At 38.5% G+C, this 26,434-nt stretch overlaps 1 protein-coding gene across 1 annotated transcript; it reads right to left on the reverse strand.

Annotated features, from left to right (window-relative positions):
- Positions 1–746: 746 nt before the first annotated feature.
- agpat2 (1-acylglycerol-3-phosphate O-acyltransferase 2 (lysophosphatidic acid acyltransferase, beta)) lies at positions 747–26,434 on the reverse strand. Its single transcript, XM_042509876.2, has 6 exons — positions 25,982–26,434; positions 15,107–15,240; positions 9,610–9,785; positions 8,134–8,229; positions 4,549–4,621; positions 747–4,407 (listed from the first exon to the last, which is right to left on the reverse strand). The coding sequence occupies exons 1-6, from the start codon at positions 26,155–26,157 to the stop codon at positions 4,250–4,252; spliced, it is 813 nt and encodes a 270-aa protein (XP_042365810.1). The 5' UTR covers positions 26,158–26,434; the 3' UTR covers positions 747–4,249.

Below are 26,434 nucleotides of genomic sequence, written 5' to 3' on the forward strand. Positions count from 1 at the left end.
AAGTGCAAGGAAATTACCTGAAAATTAGTTTAAAAAAAACCCAACAAAAGTAAATAATAAAAACAACAATAACATGGATATGACCTGGAAAATCTGCTGCTAAAAAAAATTCTAATAATTTTGTAACATAATTTCATGTTATTCTGATAATCATAAACATAGACTTCCCTTGCATTTTTTTTCACAACATTTTTCCCATAGTTTTTTGAAAATAATTTTCTACATCTACTAATTTCTTGCCATTTGTTAAACATTTCTTACAAAGTTGCTCATGGAGGTATTAAGTACGAGAAAATGGAAATACTTAAGTACAATATTACAGTAAATGTACTTCGTTACTTTCCACCGCTGACCGGGGTGTCCATCAGACACTTAATTTGAATGCTTTTTGAGACCCTTTCAAGATCATTTTTAACCAAATTTCAGACTTATTTTCAGAAAAATCAACATTTTCTTATTCAAACATTGCAGGTAGGTATAAAGGTAAGTAATATATATATATATATATATATATATATATATATATATATATATACAAACTCCAGCAGAGTAAAGTGAGTTAGGTTAATCTATATTTTGCTAACAGTTAAGTGCAAGTATAAAGCAAATTAAATTCGATCTTGAGATGGTTTTGTTACTTTTAAGGCCTTATTTTGTATGAAACTAAATTTCAGATTTTTCAAGGACCTGCAGACACCCTGACTGACTGTAATATAAACAAAGCAGGCATGTGAGCGCACAACCACTTAAGAAAAAGAAAGAATCGATTTTTATTTATTCTTTTGCAAGGCATTCACGTTTACCCAGAATAGGTGAAATCAAGAACACTACATCGTCAATATTAACCAGATACTATAATGGGCATCTATACCATGTGTGCATATTTACACACACATACAGTAAGGGACCACACACACACACAAGGCTCTGCAGGATGTCGGTTCTGTTTCTCATATCCGTGTGTAAAGCTACCCCCCCCCCCATTAACTTTTAATAGCTTTGGTGAAAATCAGGAAAACAAATTAATTGGAAGTCCTTTTTTTATTATTGTTCCACCTAAACTCAGCATGAAAAGTGCTTTATTAAGGTTCAGAATACTATATTTTAACTTACAGTATCTTACTTCGTAAACAACTGCCCAAAATCAGCCGGCGGGGTTTGTTGAAGAGCCTGTTCGCCACCAGTTCAAGCTCATGACACAAAGCTTACAAATCACACATTTGTATTACAAAAGAACTCAGAAATCAACAGGAAATAAATGGATAAAAGACTCCGTTAGCAAAATTTAGATGGTATAGTTCATTTTTTGGGAAGAAGTCAATTTGGTAGAGAACTTTATAGCATTCAAACCCCTTTGCTGCAAAGGTCAAATCTGCCCTTACAGATACAAAGACAATAAATAGATTCAAGAAATAAAAAAGAATTTAATTAATTCATATTAATAGGGGTTAAATTACCGATGCGTAGAACTGCAACGCAAGAAAGAAAAAAAAAAGATCAGTATGAGGTAATAACAAGAAAAGTCTGTTGTTATAACATGTTTTTCATGGTTTTTTTTACGATAGTTTCTTATTATAACAAAAAGTTTTCGTGTTTTACTAGGTATTTTCATCTTATGAAGGTAAACGTTTATGTTGTAACAGGATATTTTTCACATTTTACAATTTGTTTTCATTTTTTTAACAAGAAACTTTACCTGTTAAAGCATTTTTTAATTTATTTGAACTTTTTTAAAATGTTATAACTGGAACTTTTCTTAATCTAACATAACATGAAAACATCTTGTAAAAACTTGAAAAACATTTTGTTATAACAAGAAACTTCATGTTACAACCAGATACTAAGGTACTGTTCACATTTTTTCTTCATGATAGTTTATCTTAACATGAAAAGTTTCTTACCATAACATGAAAACAAATTGTAAAATGTGAAAAAAACATGTTATAACAGGAAAACAAGATTTGTTTATACATTTTTCCAAGATGTTTTCATGTTACAAGAAACTTGTTATAACAATGTTCTTGTTAAAACAAAAAAGCATCATGTTAAACCATGAAAATTTCTTCTGAAAATGAGGGAAAACATTTTGTTATAACGAGAAACCTTACATGTTATTACCTGATAAAGATGAGATTTTTTTTAATATATTTTTTTCCTTCAGGCCTGGCAGTTCTCTGCTTTCGTGGTTAAATACCTGCCGTGAACATAAATACAACCATTACCATCACATGGACTCAAAGCCAGTATCACTAAAACTACTGTTTCACTCAGCTATGAACAGCAGCGTACAGGCTTAGTACCAAAGTATTAATAAATCCATTCAAAAGATCAGCTCCTCAGACAGACTGTGTGCACGAGTCAGTCTAAATTTAACATTTAATGGTCAAATAAATATCCTAGATGTGACGCCAAGTGTATGCAAGACAACATCCCACGTTAATACAATAACTTTGAAAAAAAAAAGAACAATAAAATGCAATAATTAGTGCACAAATATCCTGAATGCTTAAATACATTCTCAGATGATGGGCAAAAGCGGCGAAACAAGTGATTTTGCAAAACAGTGTAAAGGCAGTGAGTAATGTGAAATCTAAGACCCGGATGTAAACAGTTCAGTCAGTTCTATAACACATTTAGAAGTCATTGTCACTACATGTTACAAAACAGAAACTGAGCAAAACTAGCCGAAAAATCCACGGTGCAACGATGACAACCAATCAAAACTTAAGGCCAAAATTCCCACAGCTTTTTAAACAATTTTATATTCTTCTATGAGGTTAATCAATAACCGAATCACAACTAAAAACACTGTTATTCACTGATTTTTTTAAAAAATCTTGAGATGTAGCCAGGTTTGTTAGTAATTAACGAATCTTCAAGTTAAACAGAACAAATAAAATCTGTCAAAAAAAAAAAAGAGTACGAAGAAAAACACTTGAGATCTAAAATCATTTTAAAATTCCCACATAATATTCACCCACATACCTACAACAAGAGCTACCTTATATCATCTGTAAAGGGAAATTATATCATTGGTAAAGTGAGATGACTGATTCAGCAGGTCGTGGTGAGATAGTAACGGGCTTCTATTGGAAACTTCCCAAAAAACAGTCATGGCACAGCAGGTAGCTTTGCACTTTGGAACAGTAAAAACAGTTGGACATTGCACAGTATGAAATCGCCTTTTTGACACGTCTTAAATAGGTTCACTTGTGAGTTCCTTTCTGAGCAGGAAAGAAAAAGAAGAAAGAAATAAAAAGCAAAAATACAGCGAGAAGACACTTGTTGCTCGATGCCGCGCGCAGGCTCTACCTAACTTTTTGGAAAGACAAACTGAGAGAATGCACAATGATACACCCACGATGCACAACATTGAAAACTGATCAGTCCACTGAAGTCCAGTAATTCAGTACAGATGGGTGCTATTGTTACACGCTGTATCTTGTAATCTTGAATTCCTTGCTTTCTGACATCATGAAAATATGTCATGGAGTTACTGTTCATTGAGTTGAAGAGCAAATATGGATATAGAGTTGAATTCATAGCGACAGATCTTAAGAAGTCTGTGGTCGACCGGCGTCGACCTCTCACCTCCGCACGCTCCACCACTCATAGAGACCCCGCTCCTTTTGTCTTTAGGCGAGAGACTGGAATGCAGAGGGACACGCTAAAAGGAAAGGAAGGAAGGAGATGGGGTGCATTGAATGTGTGTGTGTGTATCTGTGTGTGCAAGAGCATAAAATAAAGGCCTTATGAGAGGAACAGATGAGTATCCAGACATATATGGAGTAAAAATGCAGAGGATTATCTGCTAAACAGAAGGCAGGCGGAGAAAAAAAAAGGCCAAAAAGTAAAAGTACAAAATGGTGATAAAGTAAGACAAAAAAACAGGCTTCCGAAGCCAGAGAATAAAGCGAGGATGAAGGTGGACAGAGCCACAAAGGCATGCATGAAGAACGACACACATCCATACTGTTCGGCTTGCCGTCCGTCACTCCGCTCACGGCGTGCTGCTGCAGACACAGTGAGGGTCGGGACTGACTGTGCTGTATGGTCGGGCCAGAGGCAGACCGGACCAGGCGTCAACTAGACAAGAAGAGATTTCATGACAAGAGACCGGTGTCATGTTGTTTCCTGGCCAGGTAATGGGACAACCTGGGGGAGAGCGAGGGGGAGGTTCTGAGGGAGGGAATGGGTCTCAGACAGGAGAAAAAGGAGGAGAAAGTGGCGGGAGAATTATGGTAAATGTTCAGTGCCTCAACGGCCCGTTGCTCTGGGTTACGGAGTCAGAGATGCTTAGGAAGGCAGAGCGCATCAGGTTGAAGGATTTGTCGGCGAGGGATGAAACGTCGTCTGACGTCATCCCCTTTGTCTCGATCTTTGGAAGGATCTTCAATCTGATGGTCCCTGCGGAGGCACAAAACTTCACTGTCAGAAGTCTTGCGGAAAATCAAACAGCTTTCTTTTTTTTTTTTTTTTGCAAACCGATATAAAATACTGCTCGCAACTGAAAAATGTGAAAAACTAAAAACAATCATGCTGAGTTACCCGAGTTGAACTGCTTTTCTTTCCGTAGGTAGAAGTTGCTGTAGGAGGAGAAAACGACAGGTATGATGGGGACCTGAAAACCAAGAGAGGCAAGAAGATCAGATTATCCCAAAAAATGATCACCACCTCTGTTTGCACCAGGTATGAACATGCCTCAACCAATCACAAGCGGACAGCCTGTCTGTTCACACCTGGCACTAACATGCATCTCCACGTGTCTTAAGTGACCATTTGTGATCAGATCTTACTTCCACGCGCTATATGCAAATTAATATGTACATTATTTCAGTCACCATATCAGGAGACTGCTGTGGGAGTGTAAGCCCCGTGCAAGGGACAGCTGGTGAGAGTCTGCCTGCACACACAAACACAGTGGCAGGGCTTACAGATGTTCAGATCAAATCACTTGATGAGAGGAGCTTTTTGCAGATGTATGTGAGAAGTAATCTTTCTGGGTAACCCAGAAGAATGAATGGTTAAGTTTTACTGTCAGTGTACTTATAAATAAATGAATGTGTGGGAATCATCAGGTTATTCAGTCCAGTCGTTTCTGTGCTGGTGTTGGTTTGTTGGGAACATTTACCAGCTGCTGCTTTCTTAGCTTGTGCTAACTAGGCAGATGAACTGACTTTTTGCCACTAGGAAAGCAGCTTCAGGTACGGTTCTTAGGCGCTGCATCTAAGCTGTGTGATGGCAGCAACAAAGTTTGCTTATCAGGCAAGTAGTCAGATAAGAAAGGACATCAGCTGAGTAGGCGACCCTGCAATGTTGCTCAGGAGACATTGGCACACACTAGAGATGTAATGGTATGACATTTTCAGATCACAATTACTGAGACCAAAAATATCGATAGTTATCGATATTATTGTGAAATGGTTGAAATGTTCAAAAAGTACTGAAACACACACTGAATTAGTTTCACAAAATGTTGTATCAAACACAAACATAATAAGCAGCAGCACTTTTTCAGTTTTTTTTTTGCATAAACATTAAAATAATAAGTTAAGTAAAAAAACAACAACATGAAAACCATATTGAATGTACAACTTTGGCACCATGTGGCCATGAGTGCAGGTCTAAATGGATAAGAATATTACTCTCACCAATACTACCTTCCACCATGCTTTCAGGTTCATGTTAGGATGTTTTCAGAAGAAGAAGGGACAGGCTGCATGTTCAACATTACTGCATCTGTAGGAGATTGTTGCTGCTAACTTTGGTTGACGCATTACAGTCTGACAGTATTTACCTTGACTTCAAAGCATGGTAATCACACACGGTAACCGTTACACCCCTAGTGCACACATTTCTGAAAGAACGTGACCATACGTGGCTCAGACCACGTCCAAATGTCGTCTATGTAATTTAAAAAGAGGACACACTGAGGACACATTGGGTAAATTCACACCGGACTTAGGCGGTATCAGGGTATTTGGAAATCGTAAAGGTATGTTTTTTTAATACCATTATACATACAGTTGGTCCTCTTTCTATGAAACTCACTGCATGTAGTGCACAGCATGCACCACAGGAGCTCAGTCTCCAGTTTCTACTGTTGGAACAGGCAGCTGAGCTGAAAGACACAGTGACACCTAGTGATGGAGGGAGAAGTTACAGCACTGTAAACAGCTGCTGACAGGTGATGACCAACGGCAGAGAGAGACCGTAACATGTTTTTTACATCTAATTTTGTGATTTAAGGATTTATTTCAACCAAACCAGAGCTGACGATTGGTGATCATATAGCGTATATCCCAGTGGAATTTCAGGAAGGTATGAAGGTATGTAAATTATAATTAAAAATTGTAGATATTTAATTTTAGATATATGGGTGTATGCATATATGTTTAGTTAATTATAGAGTAAAATTAATAAAGTAGCTGGTTAATTAGAATTCAGTGACTTATGGGGAAGGGATGGGAATAAATAACTTTGTGCTTCTTCTTACTCCTTTTCAAATATGTAAACCAAGTCATCGTGTTTGATCATTTCTTTTGCTATATGTTTTTCATTGTCTGCAAATATTACTTTTTTGTCTTTCTGCTTGTTTGTATAATAATCCCTCTATTTTCTTTTTTACATGTTCGAAATAAATCAAATCAAAATCAAAAGGTATGAAATATTACATACCGCCCACACCTAATTCGCACCTGTACTCAGAGTTGTCGACTTGTGATTAAATCACCCGGGATGCATGTTAATACCACGTGTAAACAGGGCGTTAATGTTCATGTCAAGCTCACAAATTTTAAATGATCAAACTCCTAAACTTTACTTTTGGCCATTTTCTTTCTGCTATGGAGAAGCCAAAGGATGAAAAACAAACAGACAAAAATGCTTGACTAAACCAACATCACATTCTCCCCCTCTCTCTCACACACACACAATCAGCACGACACTAGCAATCTCCATCTCCTCCACTAATAGAAGCCGAGTCGCTCTCCCGAGGCCCCGAGTGGCCCCTTCAACAGGACTGGCTGAGCCAAACGTGGCTCCCCCTGGGGGCTGTCCTGCTTCCACTCAATCTGGCCGGCCGCGTACAAATGGAAAAGGCTGTGCTGGAACTCAGCAGAAGCAAACACAGAGAGATAGAAATAGTCTCTCTGCACACAGGAATAGTCTCGAGTGTGAAGCAAAGCCAAGGGGGAAAACCAAAACACACACTGTGTTTGCCAGATCTCGAATGAAGTTCGTCTGCCGCGTCACGCCAACATACACACAGATCGAGAAGCATGCAAACGCTATTTGTGTAACATTTAGGCTCTGAGCTGTCCAGCCAATAGAGCCCCTATGGACTTTTTTTTCTAGCCTCTCAGACTCAGTGCTGATCTGAACTAAACTGATATTAATCTTTAGCAGCAAGTAAAAAAAAAAAAAAAATGGTCTCACACATACAAACACACCACAACATTTTTGCCTGGGGCATACCAGGTTGCGGTTTCTGGCCAGATCTCATTCAACAGTGTTGTTTTTTTTTTAATTCATTCCACCTGTCGAACACCGAGTGTGTGCTACGAAACATTGACTGGAGAGCAGAGACCTCCCACCTGCATGCATGAAGAGATAGAGCTCATAAACGCACACAGCTGAGCTGCCAGTTACTCTGGAGCCATTCTGTGTTGTCTGCCCTCCCTCTAATCATTTGGGGAAAACTTACATGGTGCACCACTGAGGACAATTTCAGAAAGGACTGAAACCGAAATATTGAAATGAAATTGCTCTGACAGACCAAACTATTTTGACCATTTCAAAGCATTCCTTGCTCCGTTTGTACATTGGATATGGGTAAATCATAATGTTGCCTTGTGCCATATAAGGTTGCTGGCTCCCCCATGCGTCTGAAATCAGCACATAGCTGGCAACATTACCCCTCTCCCTCTGTTTTAGGAGAGTTGGCAGAAGTCTCATGGAACACAGCCAGGGTTAAGTGAATGAACACGACGAGGGTGTGGATTACAGTAGATGAAATGCTGACTTAATCCACATGTATATATAGGACACGGATAGCTCACACCTGGTCTGCTTAGTACACAGACACCCCAAAAATAAAGTGAATTTTAAGGAGATTGGAGAAAAAGTACTGACTTGTGCCTGCACTGCCAGGTGGAAAGCTCCTTTTTTGAAGGGCAGCAGGTCTCCTCTCTGGTTTCGCGTCCCCTCTGGGAACACCCACAGACGAATCTGTGGAGGTCAAAGGGCAAGGGTGGAAAAGGAAAAACAGCGATTTATTTAATCCCATGACATCTCCCATCTCTCTATGTGTCAAAAATGGCAACCGTGTGACAGATGAAGTGCAAAAAGGGAAAAAAGACAAACCACAAGTAACTAGACAGATTAATACGACATAAAACAATTAAGTAGTTTTTAATGGGTGTAAACACTACAAACCATCACTTAAAGAGGTACTTCAGTATGGTAAAGATGGCCTTTTTCAATAGGTTAAATGATAGCAAAGGGACATTTTATCAGGTTTTGGAATAATGTTTGAATTACATAAATGGTGGAAATAAGTGCCTATAACATGTTATGGAAGGACGACTTTAACCATTAGGCCTGCTTTAATATTACACACTCGTATCACTCCACACATAAAATGTGCCTTTTAAAATCAAGCTTTTAAAAATATTACACATTAATATTATTTTCTATTTACATTGAGTTAATCAACATCAGTCCTAATATTTAGAATTTTAACCCTATAAATGCAAGGTTTTTTTCATGATGTCAATATGTTTTTAGACAAAAAAAACACTCAAAAAAAAGAATTATTTTCAATACACTACATAGTAGATTTAAAAAAAAAAGTAGATTTAAAAAAATATATATATATCACAGCCTGTCAATGATTGGCAGCAATATTGATTGTAACCGTGCAACTACTGGAAATAGCATGTATTTTCTCCACATGCAAAACATGGTAAAAAATTACATCATCGGGGGAAAATTGTAAAAATTACAAATTCCAAGGCAAAAGCCCAGAATGACACCCAGAAATAAAACAAGGCATGTTTTATGCTTTGAAGGCTGTGGGATCAAAAATTGGTGTCAAAGGCATATTTTTTTGCACTTAACAGTCTTAATGTAATAGTTTTGTTTAGTGTATTTTAGACTTACTGTAGAAGCTGAGCTGGAAATTCCAAGATTAAACAAAAATACACAATCTTGCCAAAATGTATACCATATGCAAGAACACTTCCAAAATTATTTTAAAATTAAGAATGAAAAGCGCTTAAATTTGCCAAACAGTCCCTAATGTCTCTCAAGGGGACACTATATCTAGCATGTAACACATGATCATATGCTCTGTTATGTTATTTTTATGTGCTAATATATATATGTTGCTGTTGTTGTTTTTGTTTTGTGTTGTTTTCAGATGGTTCATTTGTTTATATTGTGTCTTTTTATTTTTAATAAAATCTTAAATGATACATTGACTACCCACAGTGTTTTGAGACAAAGCTGGTTGAAAATTGGTGCAGTATCCCTTTAAACTCAGATACACTTAGCTCTTTTAATCATCACTGATAAAACAGCACCCTCTGTTGACAGGAGATGCATTACCTGGTCGTCCAACATGGTTTTGGCAGCGTCAGCCATCACACTCTTGGCGTCACTTGTCTTCTTGCGGTTGATAAAGACGATGCCACCCAGCCAGCAAATGAGACCCACTGTGCCGGCGTAGATCAACTCCTTCTTGGCGATCATGGTGCAGCGGTCAGGTAGGATCTCCATCAGGCCTGCAACACACAGGATAAGAAGCTCACTCACTGATTTTGAAACATGTGTGAAACAATGTGTTAAAGAAATCCACGATTATGGCCAAAAACAACCATTTATTTTGGTCAATACTGAGGTCATGATATTTTTATTGCACTCTTCACAGAGCGCTGTTTTCACATCCATGTTGTGTGACATTCCTGATAAGAAGCAAAGTTTTACATCAAAATAAGACTGGGAATTATTCACAGTGCATCTTAAAGAAGCAAAATAATGCATATGAAATTTGACCCAAACTTTTTACCCACAATAAATAAACAGAGCACTGCTTTTACATTCATGCTGATTGACAAATCTTTAAATTTAGACATAAAATGAGGTTCTTCATCTGAATTCAGTGAATATCCTTAAATTAAAATATAAATTGTACCCAAAATAGTGTGTTTGTTGACACATATCTTTGGTCAAATGAAATGTTATTGCATTGGTTAGGTGAGTCCGTCTTTGAGATCTGGATGGATACGGTGACGGTTGTACAGCATCGCTGTTATGGATGTTTGGTTGACGTTGGACCAAGACGGGTTTTCCATGCTTTCATCGTACTGCAGGTTGTGGTCTTCCTTCAGGTGACTGAACATGTTAGTTGTGTTACTTTGTGGCACAGACACAAGTCTCACACGTTCTTTGAATATGTCTGTCACTCATGCATCAATGAGTACAGCACGTGACTTTAAGCATAAGAAATAAACCTGAAATATATGAATAAATGTAGATTTCGACATATAAATGAATAGTAACAGTAAAACGAAGACATTGAAGTGCTTAGTATATAAAGATAAACCAAAATTTTACTCAAAAAAATTCTTTAAAAATAAATACAAATCGAGGAGCACTGTTATAAAATACTGCCAAAAACAATGCTATGAACATCCAAACAGGATTCATATTGTCTTTAGTTTATCTTTTATCCAAGTAGAGTAGCATGAAAAGGATATCCGTGTTATTTGAGACTATGTTGAGATTAAATGAACAACTTAAATCATAAGTATTTAATTTCTAAAGCAAAAATAAGCACCTAAACTAAGATAAATTAGAAGCAACTCTGTAATTTTGTACACATTAGAGAAATAGGATAATTTGTCATCATGTAGCAACTATCCTAATAGCCAACTACTTTGTTTGCTTTACCATCAGATAAAGGCTGACATCCATAACAATCTATTCGTTGTTTTTTTTTCTAGATTTGGAGCATTTTCCACAATCAATTTTGAAGAATATTAGTTCTAGTAAAAATGCATGATGGTGTAAACAACTGAGACTTGAGAATTATGGTGTCTCTAAGGGAATGCGATAATGGAATTCGAAAACATATACAGACAATACAAATGATCAAATGCAACTTCCATGTGCTCAGTTTGGGATGAGCTTTGGCCTTTCTATCTTATCTCTCTGTGTCCTTTTCAAAACCTGGATTTCGTCAAGAACGATATAAAGTCTGCTGATGTAATACATGTGATGTTGGTAAAGACATCTCGCTTCATTGATGGAACTTATCTTCTTGAGTAACGCGTACATTATGAAATCAGACATGTGTGATTAACCTTGGTGCAAAAGCAGCTGGTGCAGCAGATAAAAGCAGCATATGATATGCAATATCAGCGACAAGAAATCACAGTGTGTGAATAAAGGATGGCAAACAGCAGAGCCAGTCCATGTGTCCACACTGGGGTGAGAAAAGCAGACAGAAGCAAAATGACATCAGACTGAGTGCCCGAAACCGAGCTCTGGAGTTGAGAGATCTTTGTTCCTCATGGTTGATCACATCAGCTCGAGGATGAGCTGCTATTAATGGCTGGGTGTAGCAGTTGGCATGGCAACTTGGACGCCAAATCAAACTCGTGCTGAGTTTTCTCGACACTAATTAGATGCCTATTTCTCTCCCTGCTGTCACCACCCTGGCCTCGAGCCGGCTTCTAATCACTCACCGGCGCTGAGAAACACTCTCTCCATGGCAGTGATGGAGAGAGACCGCACATCTGCTAAATACGTGTCCTTAACACGCAGATTTAGGACCAAACATGTTGTGGCAATGATAAAAGACATGGCCGTGCATGCGAAATCACGGACAGCACACTTGACTGAATAAGGACAGATCAGGTAGAAACAGTAATCAAAATCTTTCTATAATGTGCCTTCAGTCTAAACCAGTTTTATACTCAGTAAGTTTAAACCCGCTTTAATCACATACTGGGTTCTGTGAAGCAAGTTAAGCTGGTGTTATGTTACATTTGTCCAAGTTTTAAAAGATCTATTGCCTAACTTACACTGCAATCAGGAAATGTAGTTCTTCCTAGAATAGGGAGGAGGTCATAACATTTGTTCAAACAAGTTGTGGTCCAGGTTTGAGCAGTCTGAGCTGACTTTTTCCGCACTGAATCAGGACATGTATCAAAACTTGGTGGGTCGGGAACGTAGCATTAACCATGTCTTCAGTAGTCCTCATCGTTCATTTGAGTCTGTTCTTGTCCAAAGCAGACTGTAACCAAGGGCCAATGTTAACAGGATGTGGCCACGCTGCATCCAGCTCTGTCACAGCTGTCAGAAGGTGGGTTTCCATTAACCCTAAAATTGCGCAAACTGAAATGGTGAATATAAAATATGCCTAATACGAAACACTTCTGATATCGAAAAAAAAAGAATGCTCGCATGAGGTGTTATTTCAGGCAACTGAAACACCATATTTCGCAAAACACTTTTCTTTCTTTTTTTCCCACTTTTATAGATCACATAATGCTATGGCTATGCGCTTATCGGTAGAAACTGGCTCCCTCGGACATGATGCAGTTAGCGCTACAAGACTGCAAAAGAAAAACACTAGCGAGTGTTTGGAGTGTTTTTGCATCTTAGTGTGGACAGAGATATTTGGTAAAATGTAGGTCATGTGGACAGAATTATTTAAAAAACAGAGGGGAAAATATCCATTTTTAAAAATATTTGTGTATGTGCAAACAGGGCCTTGACTGCAGTTCATCAATACAGCAGTATGTTGACCAGCAATCATTACTAAGCTGCTGAGAGGAAAATAAAAATCCTTGTGTTATGATCATGATTAAAAAACATGTTGATCAGATGTGTTGTGAGATTGGATATGATGGCATTTTTAAATAAGTGATCACAGACATTTTGAGGCAACTAAAGGTCGACCTGGTACCAAATCTGAATAAGCTGCAAACACGCATCCATACCTTCGAAAATGCAAAAATGACAAACAACTCTAAACAAACTATATTCGCAATTGGGCTGCTGAAGAACAGATGCTCCACCTCTGACATGCATCCAAGGGACTTTGAAACTGCAACTGAGCCTCAACTGAGCCAAAGCGTAGCCACGACACGGTACAGCCCAACGCTGTATGTGTGCAGAGAACAGACAGAAGGTTGAACTTCCTGAGCTGGCACAGGAAATAAATCCTGCTGGGTCTTCCTCTAATGATGGACTCAGTGTTAGTAGAGTCTAGAAACCTGAAGGTGTTAACTTGTGTGACTTTATTCTGAAAAAGCAAATGTAAACACATATCACTGTCACATGTAAACTGCTTTTCTGAATTAGCCGACTGACTTCATGAGGATGGAGTCAGAGTTGGAGCGGGTCAGGAGTGTTAACTGGGCCCATCAGCCCTACAGCAAAATACATTCAGGTCATCAGCCAGCTTTTAATTGTCTACAGTGTGAGTGGATGGTTTCCTGTGTCACTTTGTCAGTCAGCTCATCCAGGTCAGCAGGCAGTGCACTCAAAGCAGGCACGGTTTCTTCAGTTCATGGGTGGAAAGATTCACCTGGACGTTTTCATGATGCACGGGGCAGCAGAGAGGGGAAAATCCTTGTTAGTTCCACTGAGCAGCAGCAGCTTGTCGAGAGCGGATTCCAAAAACCCAGCGCGACGGTGCACTTCTTTTATCTGTGACTGCTGCATCTACTGCAGAGGACTGCTGCTCCTTCAGCTTAAACATCAAGTAAAACTCCCAGAGTGTGTCAAATCTGGTGTCAAATTGTTTAAGGGGATCTGCTGAACGTACAACATTTCTTCACTGGTGTATCTGATCTTATTTGGGTCTCTGAAGACGAAACTAACAGAAACTGAGCTGATGAAAAGCTGCTATTTGCACAACCATGTTGCATCATTCTTTCCATTGACCACCGAAATATTTCAGTCAGTACGGAACTAGAATGAACTTTGACCTTTTGGATATAAAGTGTCATCACTTCAACATTACATCCTATTAGGGATTTGTGTGAAATTTTGTCATAATTACTGTAGAAACTCCTGAAATAAGGCCAGAATCCTGTTTTGTGAGGTCACCATGACCCTTGAAACTTCCACCACCAAATTCTAAGTACTAGTACCACAAATTCTAGTAATTTCTTGAGTCCAAGTGGACCTGTGTGTGTAAAATCTGATTAAGGTCCTTCAAGCATTCTTGAGATATTTACCTTCACAAAGTGAGACAGACGCAAGGTAAAAGTGACCTTTGACCACCAAAGTCTAATTAATTCGTCCTTGAATCCAGGTAGATGTTTGTGCCAAATTTGGAGAAAGTCCTTTCAGGTTTTCTGCTCATAAGATATCGCATTTACAAGAATGTGATGGACAAGGTCACAGTGACCTTTGACCACCAGATAATAATCAATTAATCCAGGAATCAAAGTGAAGGTTGTGCCAAATCTTAAGTAATTCTCTCAAGGTATTCTTGACATATAACTTTCACAAGAGTGTGACGGATGCAAGGTCATGGTGACCTTGACTTTTGTCCTTTTCCACCAAAATCTAATCAGTTCATCCTTGATTCCAAATGAACGTTTATGCCAAATTTGGAAAACATCTCTTAAGGCATTCTTGCAATATCCAGTTCACAAGAATGAGACAGATGACATCTCAGTGACTTTGACCTTTTACCTATGATCGCCAAAATTAAATTAGTTTATCCTTGAATCCAAATGGACATTTGTGCCAGATTTGAAGAAATTCCCTTAAGATGTTCTTAAGATATTGCGTTCATGGAAGACTGGGACAGACAACCTGAAAACATAATGCTTCCGGCCACAGCTATCACTGGCTCTGAGGCATAAATATAGCCAAGACTGGCTGCATTTCCAGACCTCTCCATATTGTTTCTCACTTTTAAACCATGATGAGGATTAGTTATTTGTGCTGGAAAATATTTAATATAACAAGTTCCAATGTCCATCTGGTTTGTAAGTGTTATAGATTAAATTTTTCTCTTCGTTTTTCACTTTCAGAGTGACATCAATGTTTTCATACATAAAGGTAGTGCAGCACCCACCCAAAACATCCAGGGAGCTCTGGTGGTTGGAGATGATGACATAGGGTCCCTCTGTCTGCAGGTGCTCCCAACCGCTCACATCAAATCGAAGACCCAGGAAGTACTTTACATGACGAACCAAGACGCGGATGATCCTGAGAGAGAAAGCAAAGGTTAATTACAGTTCTGAATAAGTAAAGGTTACTGTTCACTGTCATGCAAGTGCAGCAGGCTACATATTATTAACCAGAACCCTACTGCGAAAGGTTGGCAGTAACAGCAGGATGTATGAAGCCTGTTTGATACAATGGTATTACAGTACGTTGTAATGCCAGCTGAAATATTTGAAACTTGACCTAAATCAGATCGTTAATGTCTTAGAAACACATCAGGTAAATTAACCATGTACAACATTCCCATTAACCTTGTTTGTTTATTGGCTGGTTAAATAATTGCCTGCAGTAAGAACAACGCTCTAATAAGCTTTGAGAAAGAACATCCCATCTGCGAGTCTGCCTTTTACACTGAAAAAACAAAAACATAAACCCAAAAGGTATGACCTCCCAGTGTGATTTCATGTTTTCACGTGAGAATTTACCAGATATAATAAAAACTTTGGAACTTTGGTTTGTCTGGAACTACACTCCTCAAAGTGGGTGACAATCTACAGTAATCAGTAATCAAGAAGCAAGCCTATAGACCATACTACCGCAAGACTAAACCATAAATGCAATAAAATAAAATTGAAAAAGTAAAAAACATCTACAAAAAAGAGGCACTACATATACATAACACACATAGTATGGTGGAGCTAATGATCGCTTTTGTGTACGTCGATCCCATTCATACCCAATGTCCCTGATTCATACATCTGTACACAGTTTTTATCTGTTTAAATCCAAACATACTGAAGTCCCTGAGATCCTTTCTTATGTTTGGTAAAATAGACATGTTCACAATCCAATTCTAACACTTTACTTTCCAGTACCTGAAATAAAGATATTCTAACATTATTAAAGACATTAGGGCTGAAACTAACAATCATTTTCATTATGTATTAATCTGCAGATTATCTTTTCGATTAAGTTATTAATTGTTATGTCTAAAAAAAAAAAAAAGCCAGGAAAAAATAAATGTCTATAAATTTCTTGTGTCATTCAACCCATAGTTTAAATTCTAAAGTTATTAAAGGGTCGGTTGACCCAAAATCAAAAATAAATATTTTCCCTCTAACCTACAATAGTATTTATTAATCTAGATTGTTTTAGTGTGAGTGTTGGAGACATCGGCTGTAGAGATGTCTGCCTTCTCTCCAGTATAACTTAACTAGATGGAACTCGGTTTGCGGTGCTCAAAGCACCAAAAATATATTTGAAAAACTCAACAGCAATGTCTCTTTTCAGAAATCATGATCCTGATACTCAAGATAATCCTCAGACCTTGTTGTGAGCTGGGTCATGTAGGAACTAATTTCTTCTACTGAACTACACTTGCCAACCACACCACTGTGCAGGAGAAAGTGTGCACCTATTTCTAGCTCACCTAGAAAACACTGGCTTGCCGATACCACAAGCTCTCGCTGTTCTTGCTTAAGCGCGCATACGTGATCGCAGCTCCCACACTAGGATCTACAGGCTACATCAAGGCTAAAAACATGGTAACAGTGATGTTTTTCAAAACAACTCGGCACCTCAGGGCTTCAGGAAACTAGATGAGCAATATGGAAACATTGTGGTTTTTTTTATGTTTGAATCCTGGTCCCCATTTGCTTCAATTGTTTGGGTGACGAGTGCAATGCCTTTTCCCCGTGAAATTCTGGCAGTGTTTTGAGGACTATAAGACTTCACCCAACTTTCCTTCGACATGAGGGTGAGTAGATAATGACTGAATTTTCATTTTTGGGTGACCTAACCCTTTAAAGTTGTTTTGGCTAATGTGTTATAAATATTCATCTTTAGGTGACTTGGGTGCTAATTCTGTGATTTTGGCAGAATGGGAGACACTTTCAGATTACAACCACTAATTTATTGTCAGTATCAAGTTACTTAATGAAGCTTCAAGAACTGTGTTCAGATTAAATATTCCTAATACTTGATAACCATATAAACACATTTCTCACAATCATGTTTCCTGTTTATACCTTTTCTGGTCAGAGTTTATCATTTGGAATTTGAGCTTAAAAACTTGACCTCTGGAGAGAGAAAGGAGGTAACATAAGAACTCTGTTAAGAAATATTCTACGTGACCTCTGCCCCTGAAAAGCTTTAATGTGATTGTAAACAAACAGCTCCAAGGTGAGACTCACTTTACAACCCGATCACGCTTTTACTTCCATGATATTTTCTCGTTGGCCACTATGCCTCATCCTCAATAAGAACACTTTCTCACCTCAAACACACACAGTACGGCTGCCAATTTCAAAGTTAGCTGAACTTTGGTGTTGTTGTGTGAAAGGCTGAAAGGAGAGCCTTGGCATTTTATGTCCAGGCCAACTCCACACTTCAATCAGCTATTAAGTGCTCTGAGCCTTTATTTGATCATCATTCAATCTGAAATAACCTCCGTTTCCTCTTGGGAAAAAAAGGCTGCAGTTTGAGGAGTAAGTCGGCTATAGAATCGGCAAAAGAGGACATTGGCCTCAGCAACAAACATAGACTGAAAAACAATTCGCAAAATTTGCAGATCAGCTGGAGTTACTGAGAACAACATGCAAAAGCTGAGTGCAGCCCATAAAGGCTTAACCACCCACTTGACTAGAACTTCCAGAAACCTGTGAACTTAAAGCAGCTACAGCGAAGCTGGGAGACAGATCCTGCAGACTTCAAGCCAACTGCAAGGATAATCGCTTCACAGCAGAATACAGCACCCATACCATGAAGCCTCTTATTATCCTTAAGCAGCAGTTAATTACTGATTCCATGACTGTGACTGTCTTATACGGGCATTATGTGATTACAGGAATGCTCAAAAGTCGCAGTTCAGATGTGGATTGCTCTAAGGATTGCAATGATCCCGACATAAAACGTGTCTTTTCAGGCGCCTCTGCAGCCTGGGTCCAGTGTTCAACAAATGAATCTGGAACAGAATGATCCAGATTTGGAAATCCCATGTTTTGCTATCCAGGATCAGCTAATTCATTTCACTTTTGTTCCACTTTTCAAAGCCACATTAGATTGGATCAACCTCATCCACATACAAACTTTTCAAGATTTCTAAATCCGGAAACAGTGCTCCAAATGGGACTGCGTATCACAATGTAGGTAGTCTGCCAACACATTAACTGCAGTTACCACCTATTGCCATGAGTGCCACCAAAGACACTGAAATAGAGATCTCCAAGATTGTGAGTGAAATTTTTTGTTTAATTTTGACAGCTGTTTGAGTTGATTTTATGGGTACAACATCCTTGTTTGTCCATGTGTCTGTTCTCTCTCATATACAAGCACAGTGTTTAAAAAATGAAAAATATTCATTAGAGATGCAAATAAACTTTGAGTCAAGTCTATCCATTATCAAATAATACAAAAAACAAGATTATTTTAGAAAATTTTCACAACCCACTATCATAGCTATACTATTTTGTTATGTCATGGTCATTCAGTCACTTCTCATGGTCAAAATGTGTACCTTCTTTTTAGCGGCAAGAATTTTCCTATGCAAAACTGGACCACAAATTTTGGATAACAAACAAGCTATTTTCCCTGTGCCACACACCAAAACTGGCTTCTGTTACACCACCAACTTGAATGACCTTCCCTCTCAGAGAAAACAGCACAGTCACTCCCCACCTTCTGTCTCATCATCTTCAAAAAATACCCCATGTCCCTTCCTCATCAGTGAGTCATATCCCCTGTCAAATTTCTCCCTCCTTTTGTTTTCTGAATACGTCCTCGTTTTAAAAATGTCTTCTAACCTCCTTGTAATTTAGGCTTTTATGTTAGAGCATGAGATGAATACCTAAACAGCCACGGGATTATAAACTGTAAACCTACTGAGGGAAAAAAATTAAAATGTTCAGTTTAGCACAGTATGCATGTTGCTACCCCCGAAACCAATTGTTAGAAATAATGAGTTTCATTTTTATTGACAGTGTTGAACTGCAATGTGTAAAGTAATCAAACATTTCCTATCATCATTTCCAATTTTCTGTCCCAAATGAAAGGAAATTATATGATCAAGGCTTTTGCTGGGGTAATTCTCTTCGGTTATGTTCCCAGTAACTATGGGATTTAAAACAGCAAAGCCACTTAGTGCTTTATAATAACTTTTATTACACCCTGATGCCAGAGCTGATTATAAAAAAAGACCAAAGAAAGCATTTACTGCACATAAACTCTCCTATGGAATGTCAGCTGAACTGCTGTTAGCAGTGAATGAGGGAGCAGGGTTTTGCAGTTTTATCTGACACATTAAAAAAACTTAGAACATCTTAATCTTGGTTTGCTGTTGACGAAACAATATGCCACGAAGGTGAAATCGTAGGGATTTAGGGATGCTCTGATTGACTATTAATGACTCGATCTGCATATAGCAGCGGTACAGTTTTTATAATGTTATTGAAAATACGAGAAGCTATATTCAAACTGTAATTTCACTGATGTTCTAGTACTGAGAGCTATCATCGCTAAAAGTAAAGGGTATGCACCACCATTGTCCATCATGATACATCATGATCAGGTCAAAGTTGATCCTTAAAATAAGTTTTAAGATTTGATAGGAGTTTACAAAAGACACCTTGAGCTGGGTTAAAAAAAAATAGCCTACTAATGCCTTCATTTTTCAATTCATTCTTCAATTTTTCTCTTCAAATATAGTAATTAATTCATTATTTTGATTTTTTTTGGCTTACAATGCCCAATTGACCAAATAGCTGAAGCTGTGTTGACGGGAGTCCCAACTTCATACTCCATATCTAAGCATTTAAACAGGGAAGTAAAATGTTGTCAAATCTGTTAAGAATGATAATCAAAACAAAAAAATTAAAATCCATGTTATTTTTTTTAAGGATTGGCATATTGAAAGGTCACTTCCCTTTATCTGATTTTCTAATTAGCTTTTATATTATATGCTGTGCATTACTGTTTGGAGAGATTCAGCCATACGTGGTTTCTCACACATTCATTTATTTGTGTCACCCACCACGATTAAAACATCGGACAGCATTTTCTATTTTTGAAGCTGGACCATTCCCTAGGAGCGCTGTTGGAATAGGCTACATGTTGGTTATTAATTGCGTTGCATTTTTGCAGTGCAGACCGTACTCTGGGCACAGACGGAGCAGCAGAATACCAGGAACAGTGAAAGAGATCATCAACAGTTCACTGCACTTGCTAAGCTTTTGTCTCTACAGCAGCTGCTCCTGTCATCCATCAATCTGATCAGCTCAAATTCGATCAACTAATCCATTAACAGCCTGTGACTCAAAAATTGCTGCTGAGGGGAAAAATGAACTAATGAAAAGCCGCGCCTGCGCAGAATTCATGGACCCACAAAAAGCTCTAAATTCAATGAGGGGACACCAACAGATGCACAAGGACACACAGGTGAAAAAAAAAACATACAAAATCAAAACAAAAAACTGAAAGTTAGCACCAAGTGAAAAACTCTGCATTGATACAGAGAAGTATAGTCAAGCTCAGGCATTTTAGGGGACTTAAACAAAAACACATTTTTGAGTGGAGGGGGACTTTAAGATTATTCTGCCAACTCTTTGCAAGCTTTAGTTTTTTCACTATTTGTAAGTTGGGCTCACAATCATAGAAATTTGCTGTAACTCCCATTTATGGCTCTCAAATCAAAATGATTTTAATCACTATATCAAAAGGTAAAGTGTACAATATGAAATCAATCAAAGACAAAGGGAAGCTCCTGAATTCATCACTTGCAGTCAATACCTTATGACTCTACCTAAAGCAATCATCTCTCACTTGAGGCAACGTTTGCTTTGCACATAAAGTCTGTGTTTAATTGGTGTACTATAGTGGAATAACCTTTAAACCACAATACAGTCTTTAGGTTATCTTTCAACACAGCGGTACAGTGATAAGACGCTCAGTCAAGTGCAAAAGCCACTGGTTATGCAATGACTCAGCCAGTGTTGCAGCAATTGTAAGATTGTTCAAGGGGAATGAAATGGCCTTGGTTGGTTTCTTTTTATGACCAATCCACTAAGCTTTTCCTCTGGTTCATTACATTTATCATTCTCTAAATAGGTTCACGGGCATAATGACATGGATATTGATTTGTTACCAGCCTGGATTCAAAACAACCTGGTTGCACACAGATTAAAAGGTTGCCTGTTATCCTCAAAAAACCTATTGTACCAAGAAAGATACCTGTGCCAAAGCTAATCATGTGCTAAAGGTCAGAGGGTTGTTCGGGACAGGGACATGGTGACAATGGCACAGCAGAGGATAAGTTCATTCAGAGAGGCAGGGACACGAAAATTGGTGGTTTAACCTATGTAGGCTTTAAAGGTCAGTCACTCAACATCCCGGGTGACAACATTACTGCTTAGTCAAACACTGGTAGTCTCCCACTGATGTTAAAAGGCATTACACAGTGTGGAACCTGAGCTCCAGCAATTGTGAGTGAGCAAACTAAGCCTGTGTCCTTTATCTGCTGTCATGAGATCCCACCTCATTACTTATGTTGGAGACATAGCCAAAAGTTCACATACTGTACAGGGTTTCCCACAGAATGACAGTGTATATGTGGCGGTAGCTGACAACAAGGAGGGGGTCAAGTTCTTTTTTTGTTTTAATCATTATCATATAATCCTATTCTGTAATCTCACTCTAAAATCTGACATTTTTGCAGGTCTGTGAACGCAGCACAGCAGGCTGCGTTTCCAATACTTCTTTTTTTGTCTTCTGCAGCAGTTTGTCACTCATGGGCTGGATAACGCCACAAGTGACGCATGCGGTGGAACACACCTCATGCGTGAGCAGCGTGTCCTGTTTTTTTTTTGACACATCTCAGCTTTGATTTTTTTGTATGACGTGTGGTTGGCAGCCAAAATAGACAGTGAAAATGGTGTTTTGATAATTATATTGACATTATACCACCCTTTACTGCAGTTTCATGTTCTCTATCTGTGGAAACACTACATGAGGAGAATACTAATATATCTGTTTTATTTAACCTGTCCCTGTTTCTGTTTCAAAATAAAAGCTCTCTGACAACTTCTCTGTTGACAGAATTCCATCAGTTGTTGACACAAGGCATTTTATGGTGAAATACTTGCAGGAGCATGTTATTGAAAATGCAGGGGCTTGCACGACTTCATAAATGAGTATGTGCTTTTAGTTGTGGAAATACAGCAGCGGGCAGCCCTGCAGCAGCATCACAGTAGGAGTGCTACCAGTGTGAACACCACAAGCGTGCATGCCGCAGCAGTTTGGTGAGGTTGCCCTGTTCCAGGCATAATTAATTTGTAGATCTCTTCACGTCTGATCAGATCACATCAATGAATGAGGGGAGCTGTTTGCAGATGTTTTATATGGAAAGCAAAGTTTTAGACCCAGCAGAATGGTTTTTTAAGTTTCACTTTTAACTAGCTTGAAGTTCTGCTGTCCCAAGTGCACTTTAAGTAAGTAAACGAATCTGTGGGAAACACTAGTATATGGCAGGTAAAATAGTGCGTCTTTAGACTATGCACAAACACTGGCAATCAATTGAAAACCAGCGAGAGAGTGTTTCAGGAAATGCAAGCTCGCAGAGTTCTATGAATGCTTTTCATTGACTGTACATGCAGAGGCCTGTTCTGGCCCACTATAGTTTACTGTGCTACATTCAAGTTATCCAAGTCAGCTGCAAAGCAAGTCGTCATCCCCAGAATTCAGGCCTTTGTGTACCCCTCTGACAGCACATGCCTGTGACAGACATCTCTGTCCTTGATGAATCACATCGCTCTTTCTGCCAGCGCTGGCTACTGTGTAAAATGTGCATCCAAAAAAAACCTCTGTTCACTCTCGGCTCGAGGTCTGACCCCGATTCCATCGCTTTGTCACAGTCAACAGGTCTAGATAACCTTTGAGCTGACAGAATGGCACACTGGTGCAACATGACACCATCGCCACGGCGAACGCGACTGCGAAACAGTTATTCCTAGAGCAGTGATGCAGTAAGGTTTACTGTTGTAACTAACAGGACTGCTGTCAGCAGATCAAGGCCGAGTGAGGTTGCATTGAGGATGGGCCTCATAGCTATTCAGTAACCCAGCTCTAATCAGGAGGAAACTTGCCATCTGGCATCTTTCTCTTCAAGGTAATTACTCGAATGCAGTCACTTGTGTCTGGCCATCCATCCTCGGCATCTAGGCTTAACCACAACAACAAAACTCCCCCTGCTACAAAGTGGACACTGACACTGAAACCATACTACATTTCAATCCGTACAGGTATCAGTTAACCCGGTCAGTGTGTGTGTCGAGTATAAAGTAACATATTTCCTCCAGAGATAAGGTCGAGGGGTCATTCCTAACAGAGCCAATATCCTATGGTAACCTACAGTATTAGGAATGGGGGAAATAAATTGACACAGCACATAATATTTTTGTGTGGCAATAGCATATCATTACAGGCACGCCAATTATCGATTTTATTTATCATATAACTTATTAATATCAAAAATAAAAATCAAACTTTTGGTGGCCTACTAGATTTATACCTATAGTGATTGTTTTTCAGTCCCCTTGATACAATTTGCAGCAATAAAAATGATTGAAATGAGTTTAACAGACTGAAGACTTCTCTTATTAGAAAACACAAATTTTGACACTGTTTTCATTTAGGGACATAATCTGCAGTTGAAATAAATATCTAAAATACAAAATATTTAAATACTTTGAGTATTGCAACACATTTAAATTCACAATAATATAGTATCGTGACTTATGTAGCGTGATAATATTGTGTCATCGCGCCTGTGGTGATTCCAACCCCTATACAGTACGTTGCTAAACATTGGAGAGTTGTAGTTGTTGTTAGTGCAGCTGCATTGGACTGCATTAAATTTAACATTGTTTCTAATATTCAGCTCTAATGTGAGAGGCACCTTTTACTAGAGCATCCTGTACACTACCACTAGTGCTGCTAAGTTGAGCCTCAAGATTTGAATGAACATCTCATTCAAACACTTTCAACTAAGGTTGCAACTGTATGAGATTTTCATGGTGAAAGAACCATCTTAGAAGATATCACGGTTTTACAGTTGCAGCGGTATACTGGTTTCAAGCCATACCATTGAATGAACATTGATGGTTATCATACCTTCTACATTTGCTCATCTACAGTACTGGAAAACAAAATCAACTGGATGGAGCATCTCACCTTTATTTCAATTCTTTTTAAGTTGGAGACTTTTCCTTTAAAGGTCTTCGTAAGTAAAAAAAATAATAGTTCTGTACAACAGTAAAACCGAGACATTTTCTGAGACAGTTGTCATACCGTGAAAATCTAATATTGTTGCAAGCCTATTTATAATATTACAGAATTATTATTATTATAATTATTATTATTATTATCTGTTATAATGACTCTTAACGAAAGGGTTTTGTTTATTACTATAGATGCTTTATTACCATAACTGAAAGTATAAAATGTGTTTTTTTAATAAAAGCATGTGTAAAAAGTAGGGGTCAACTGATATTGTTTTTTCAGGGCCAATACGGATACCATTTATGAGTAGTTAATGAGACTGATAACCAATATTTGTAACCGATATCCATATGCAATACAAAATAAAAATCAATGAAGAATTCAGAATATGAAACTCCCAACACAAAAATCTGTTTACATGACTTTAGCAAATGTTTAACTTTCAACATGATATACAGCAGGTTCCCAGCAACTTTACAAAAAAAAAAAAAAAAGTGAAATTTTAAATAAAAAAATAAAAATAGCTCCCTGAGTTTTACAAAGTAAAAATTTCTACCATGGTGACACTTTCTTTGCACTTTTTAAGTTACTAACTTTTATAAGCGATCATTAAAATGAAATGCAGATATAGATGATCTGCAAAACGACAAATGTTTGCCCCAATAATCGACCAGGCCAATAATCTGTCGACCCCTGGTAAGAAGTCGTGCTTTTGTACAAGTTATGATAACCATCAATTTTCATATGGTATACCTCGAAACTAGTATTTTATTGCAACCCTACAAAAAAAACCCCAACATTTAAAGTGTATTATAGAGGTTTATTGTAGGGCTGTGGTGCTGGATTAAGTATATCCAGAGTGCACAGCTGTACCTTAAATGAACACACTGTCATCACTTATATTATCAAAAACTGTTAAATTCGCTTAGCTGGTGTAATTTGTACTAATGACCATTTAAAAGGGCATCTTTGATGCCAGAACTTGGCAAAAACAAAGACAGCCTTGAGAGGTTCAGTGTGCTCACCCTGTCTAACTTGGCTTATGCCAGACATTTGACTGGAGGGCAGATAAGTTAGCTGACATTCTTACTGAGATGTAATTACTGATATGTGAGACTGGTATTGTTTCACCCACACTGGCACTAGCCCTGACTTGTCTTGCTAAACACATTAATGTTAGCATTTTTGCTGCCAGCTAACGTTCTTACGCTCCTTCTGCCAAGGTGTCAGGAGGGCTAATGTTAGCATAAGTGTGATTAAAAACGCATGAAAAATTTATTTATGTTTTGTTTTCATTTTAAATGTCAGACAAATTGGTACAGACGAGTGGCTTAATGACGTTAAAGTGCAGTCGTGTTAGCATAACAATTCGCTACAATAACACGGGGAACGCTGCTAGCAGGCGAAATATTAATGTTTAATGTAAACTACGGCTGCTGCTAGTCAGCTAGCATGCTAACGCTGGCTAGCTGTCAGGCGGCGCTGCGAGCGACATTTATTATGCAAACAAACTCACCTCATGTTTTCAATGTCTCTGCCTCCGCTCTTCAGTATACACAGAGGAATGGCGAACAGCGCCAAACCCATCATGTAGGCGACGTAAAAGCACTTTTTGAAATAAAAAACAAACGTGCTGCTGGTCCACAACAGGAGCGGGATCAGCAATAGCGGTATCATCCATAGCACATCCATAGCGAGCCACCACAGAAAAGTCACCGCCAGCGAGAGCACACACGCGGGTTTGGGGAGGATCAGGAAGCCGCTAAAACGCTGGCCAGACTACGGTGCGAGAAGGACGGGAAGCACCGCGACCCCGTCAACCATTACACAGTCTGGAGTGGTCCTCCGGGGCACACTGGCGATTGCAATGCTTGTCTCTGGCTGCCCAAAATGAACATGTATCGCTGCTCATCTGTTGCTAAATGGCATCATGAGGTGGAGTCAAGTCGTCAGCGGTTGTGTTTTTTTT

This window comes from Plectropomus leopardus, chromosome 20, assembly GCF_026936395.1.
Source record: "Plectropomus leopardus strain MGB_pleo_1.0 chromosome 20, ASM2693639v1, whole genome shotgun sequence".
Classification (NCBI taxonomy): domain Eukaryota; kingdom Metazoa; phylum Chordata; class Actinopteri; order Perciformes; family Serranidae; genus Plectropomus; species Plectropomus leopardus.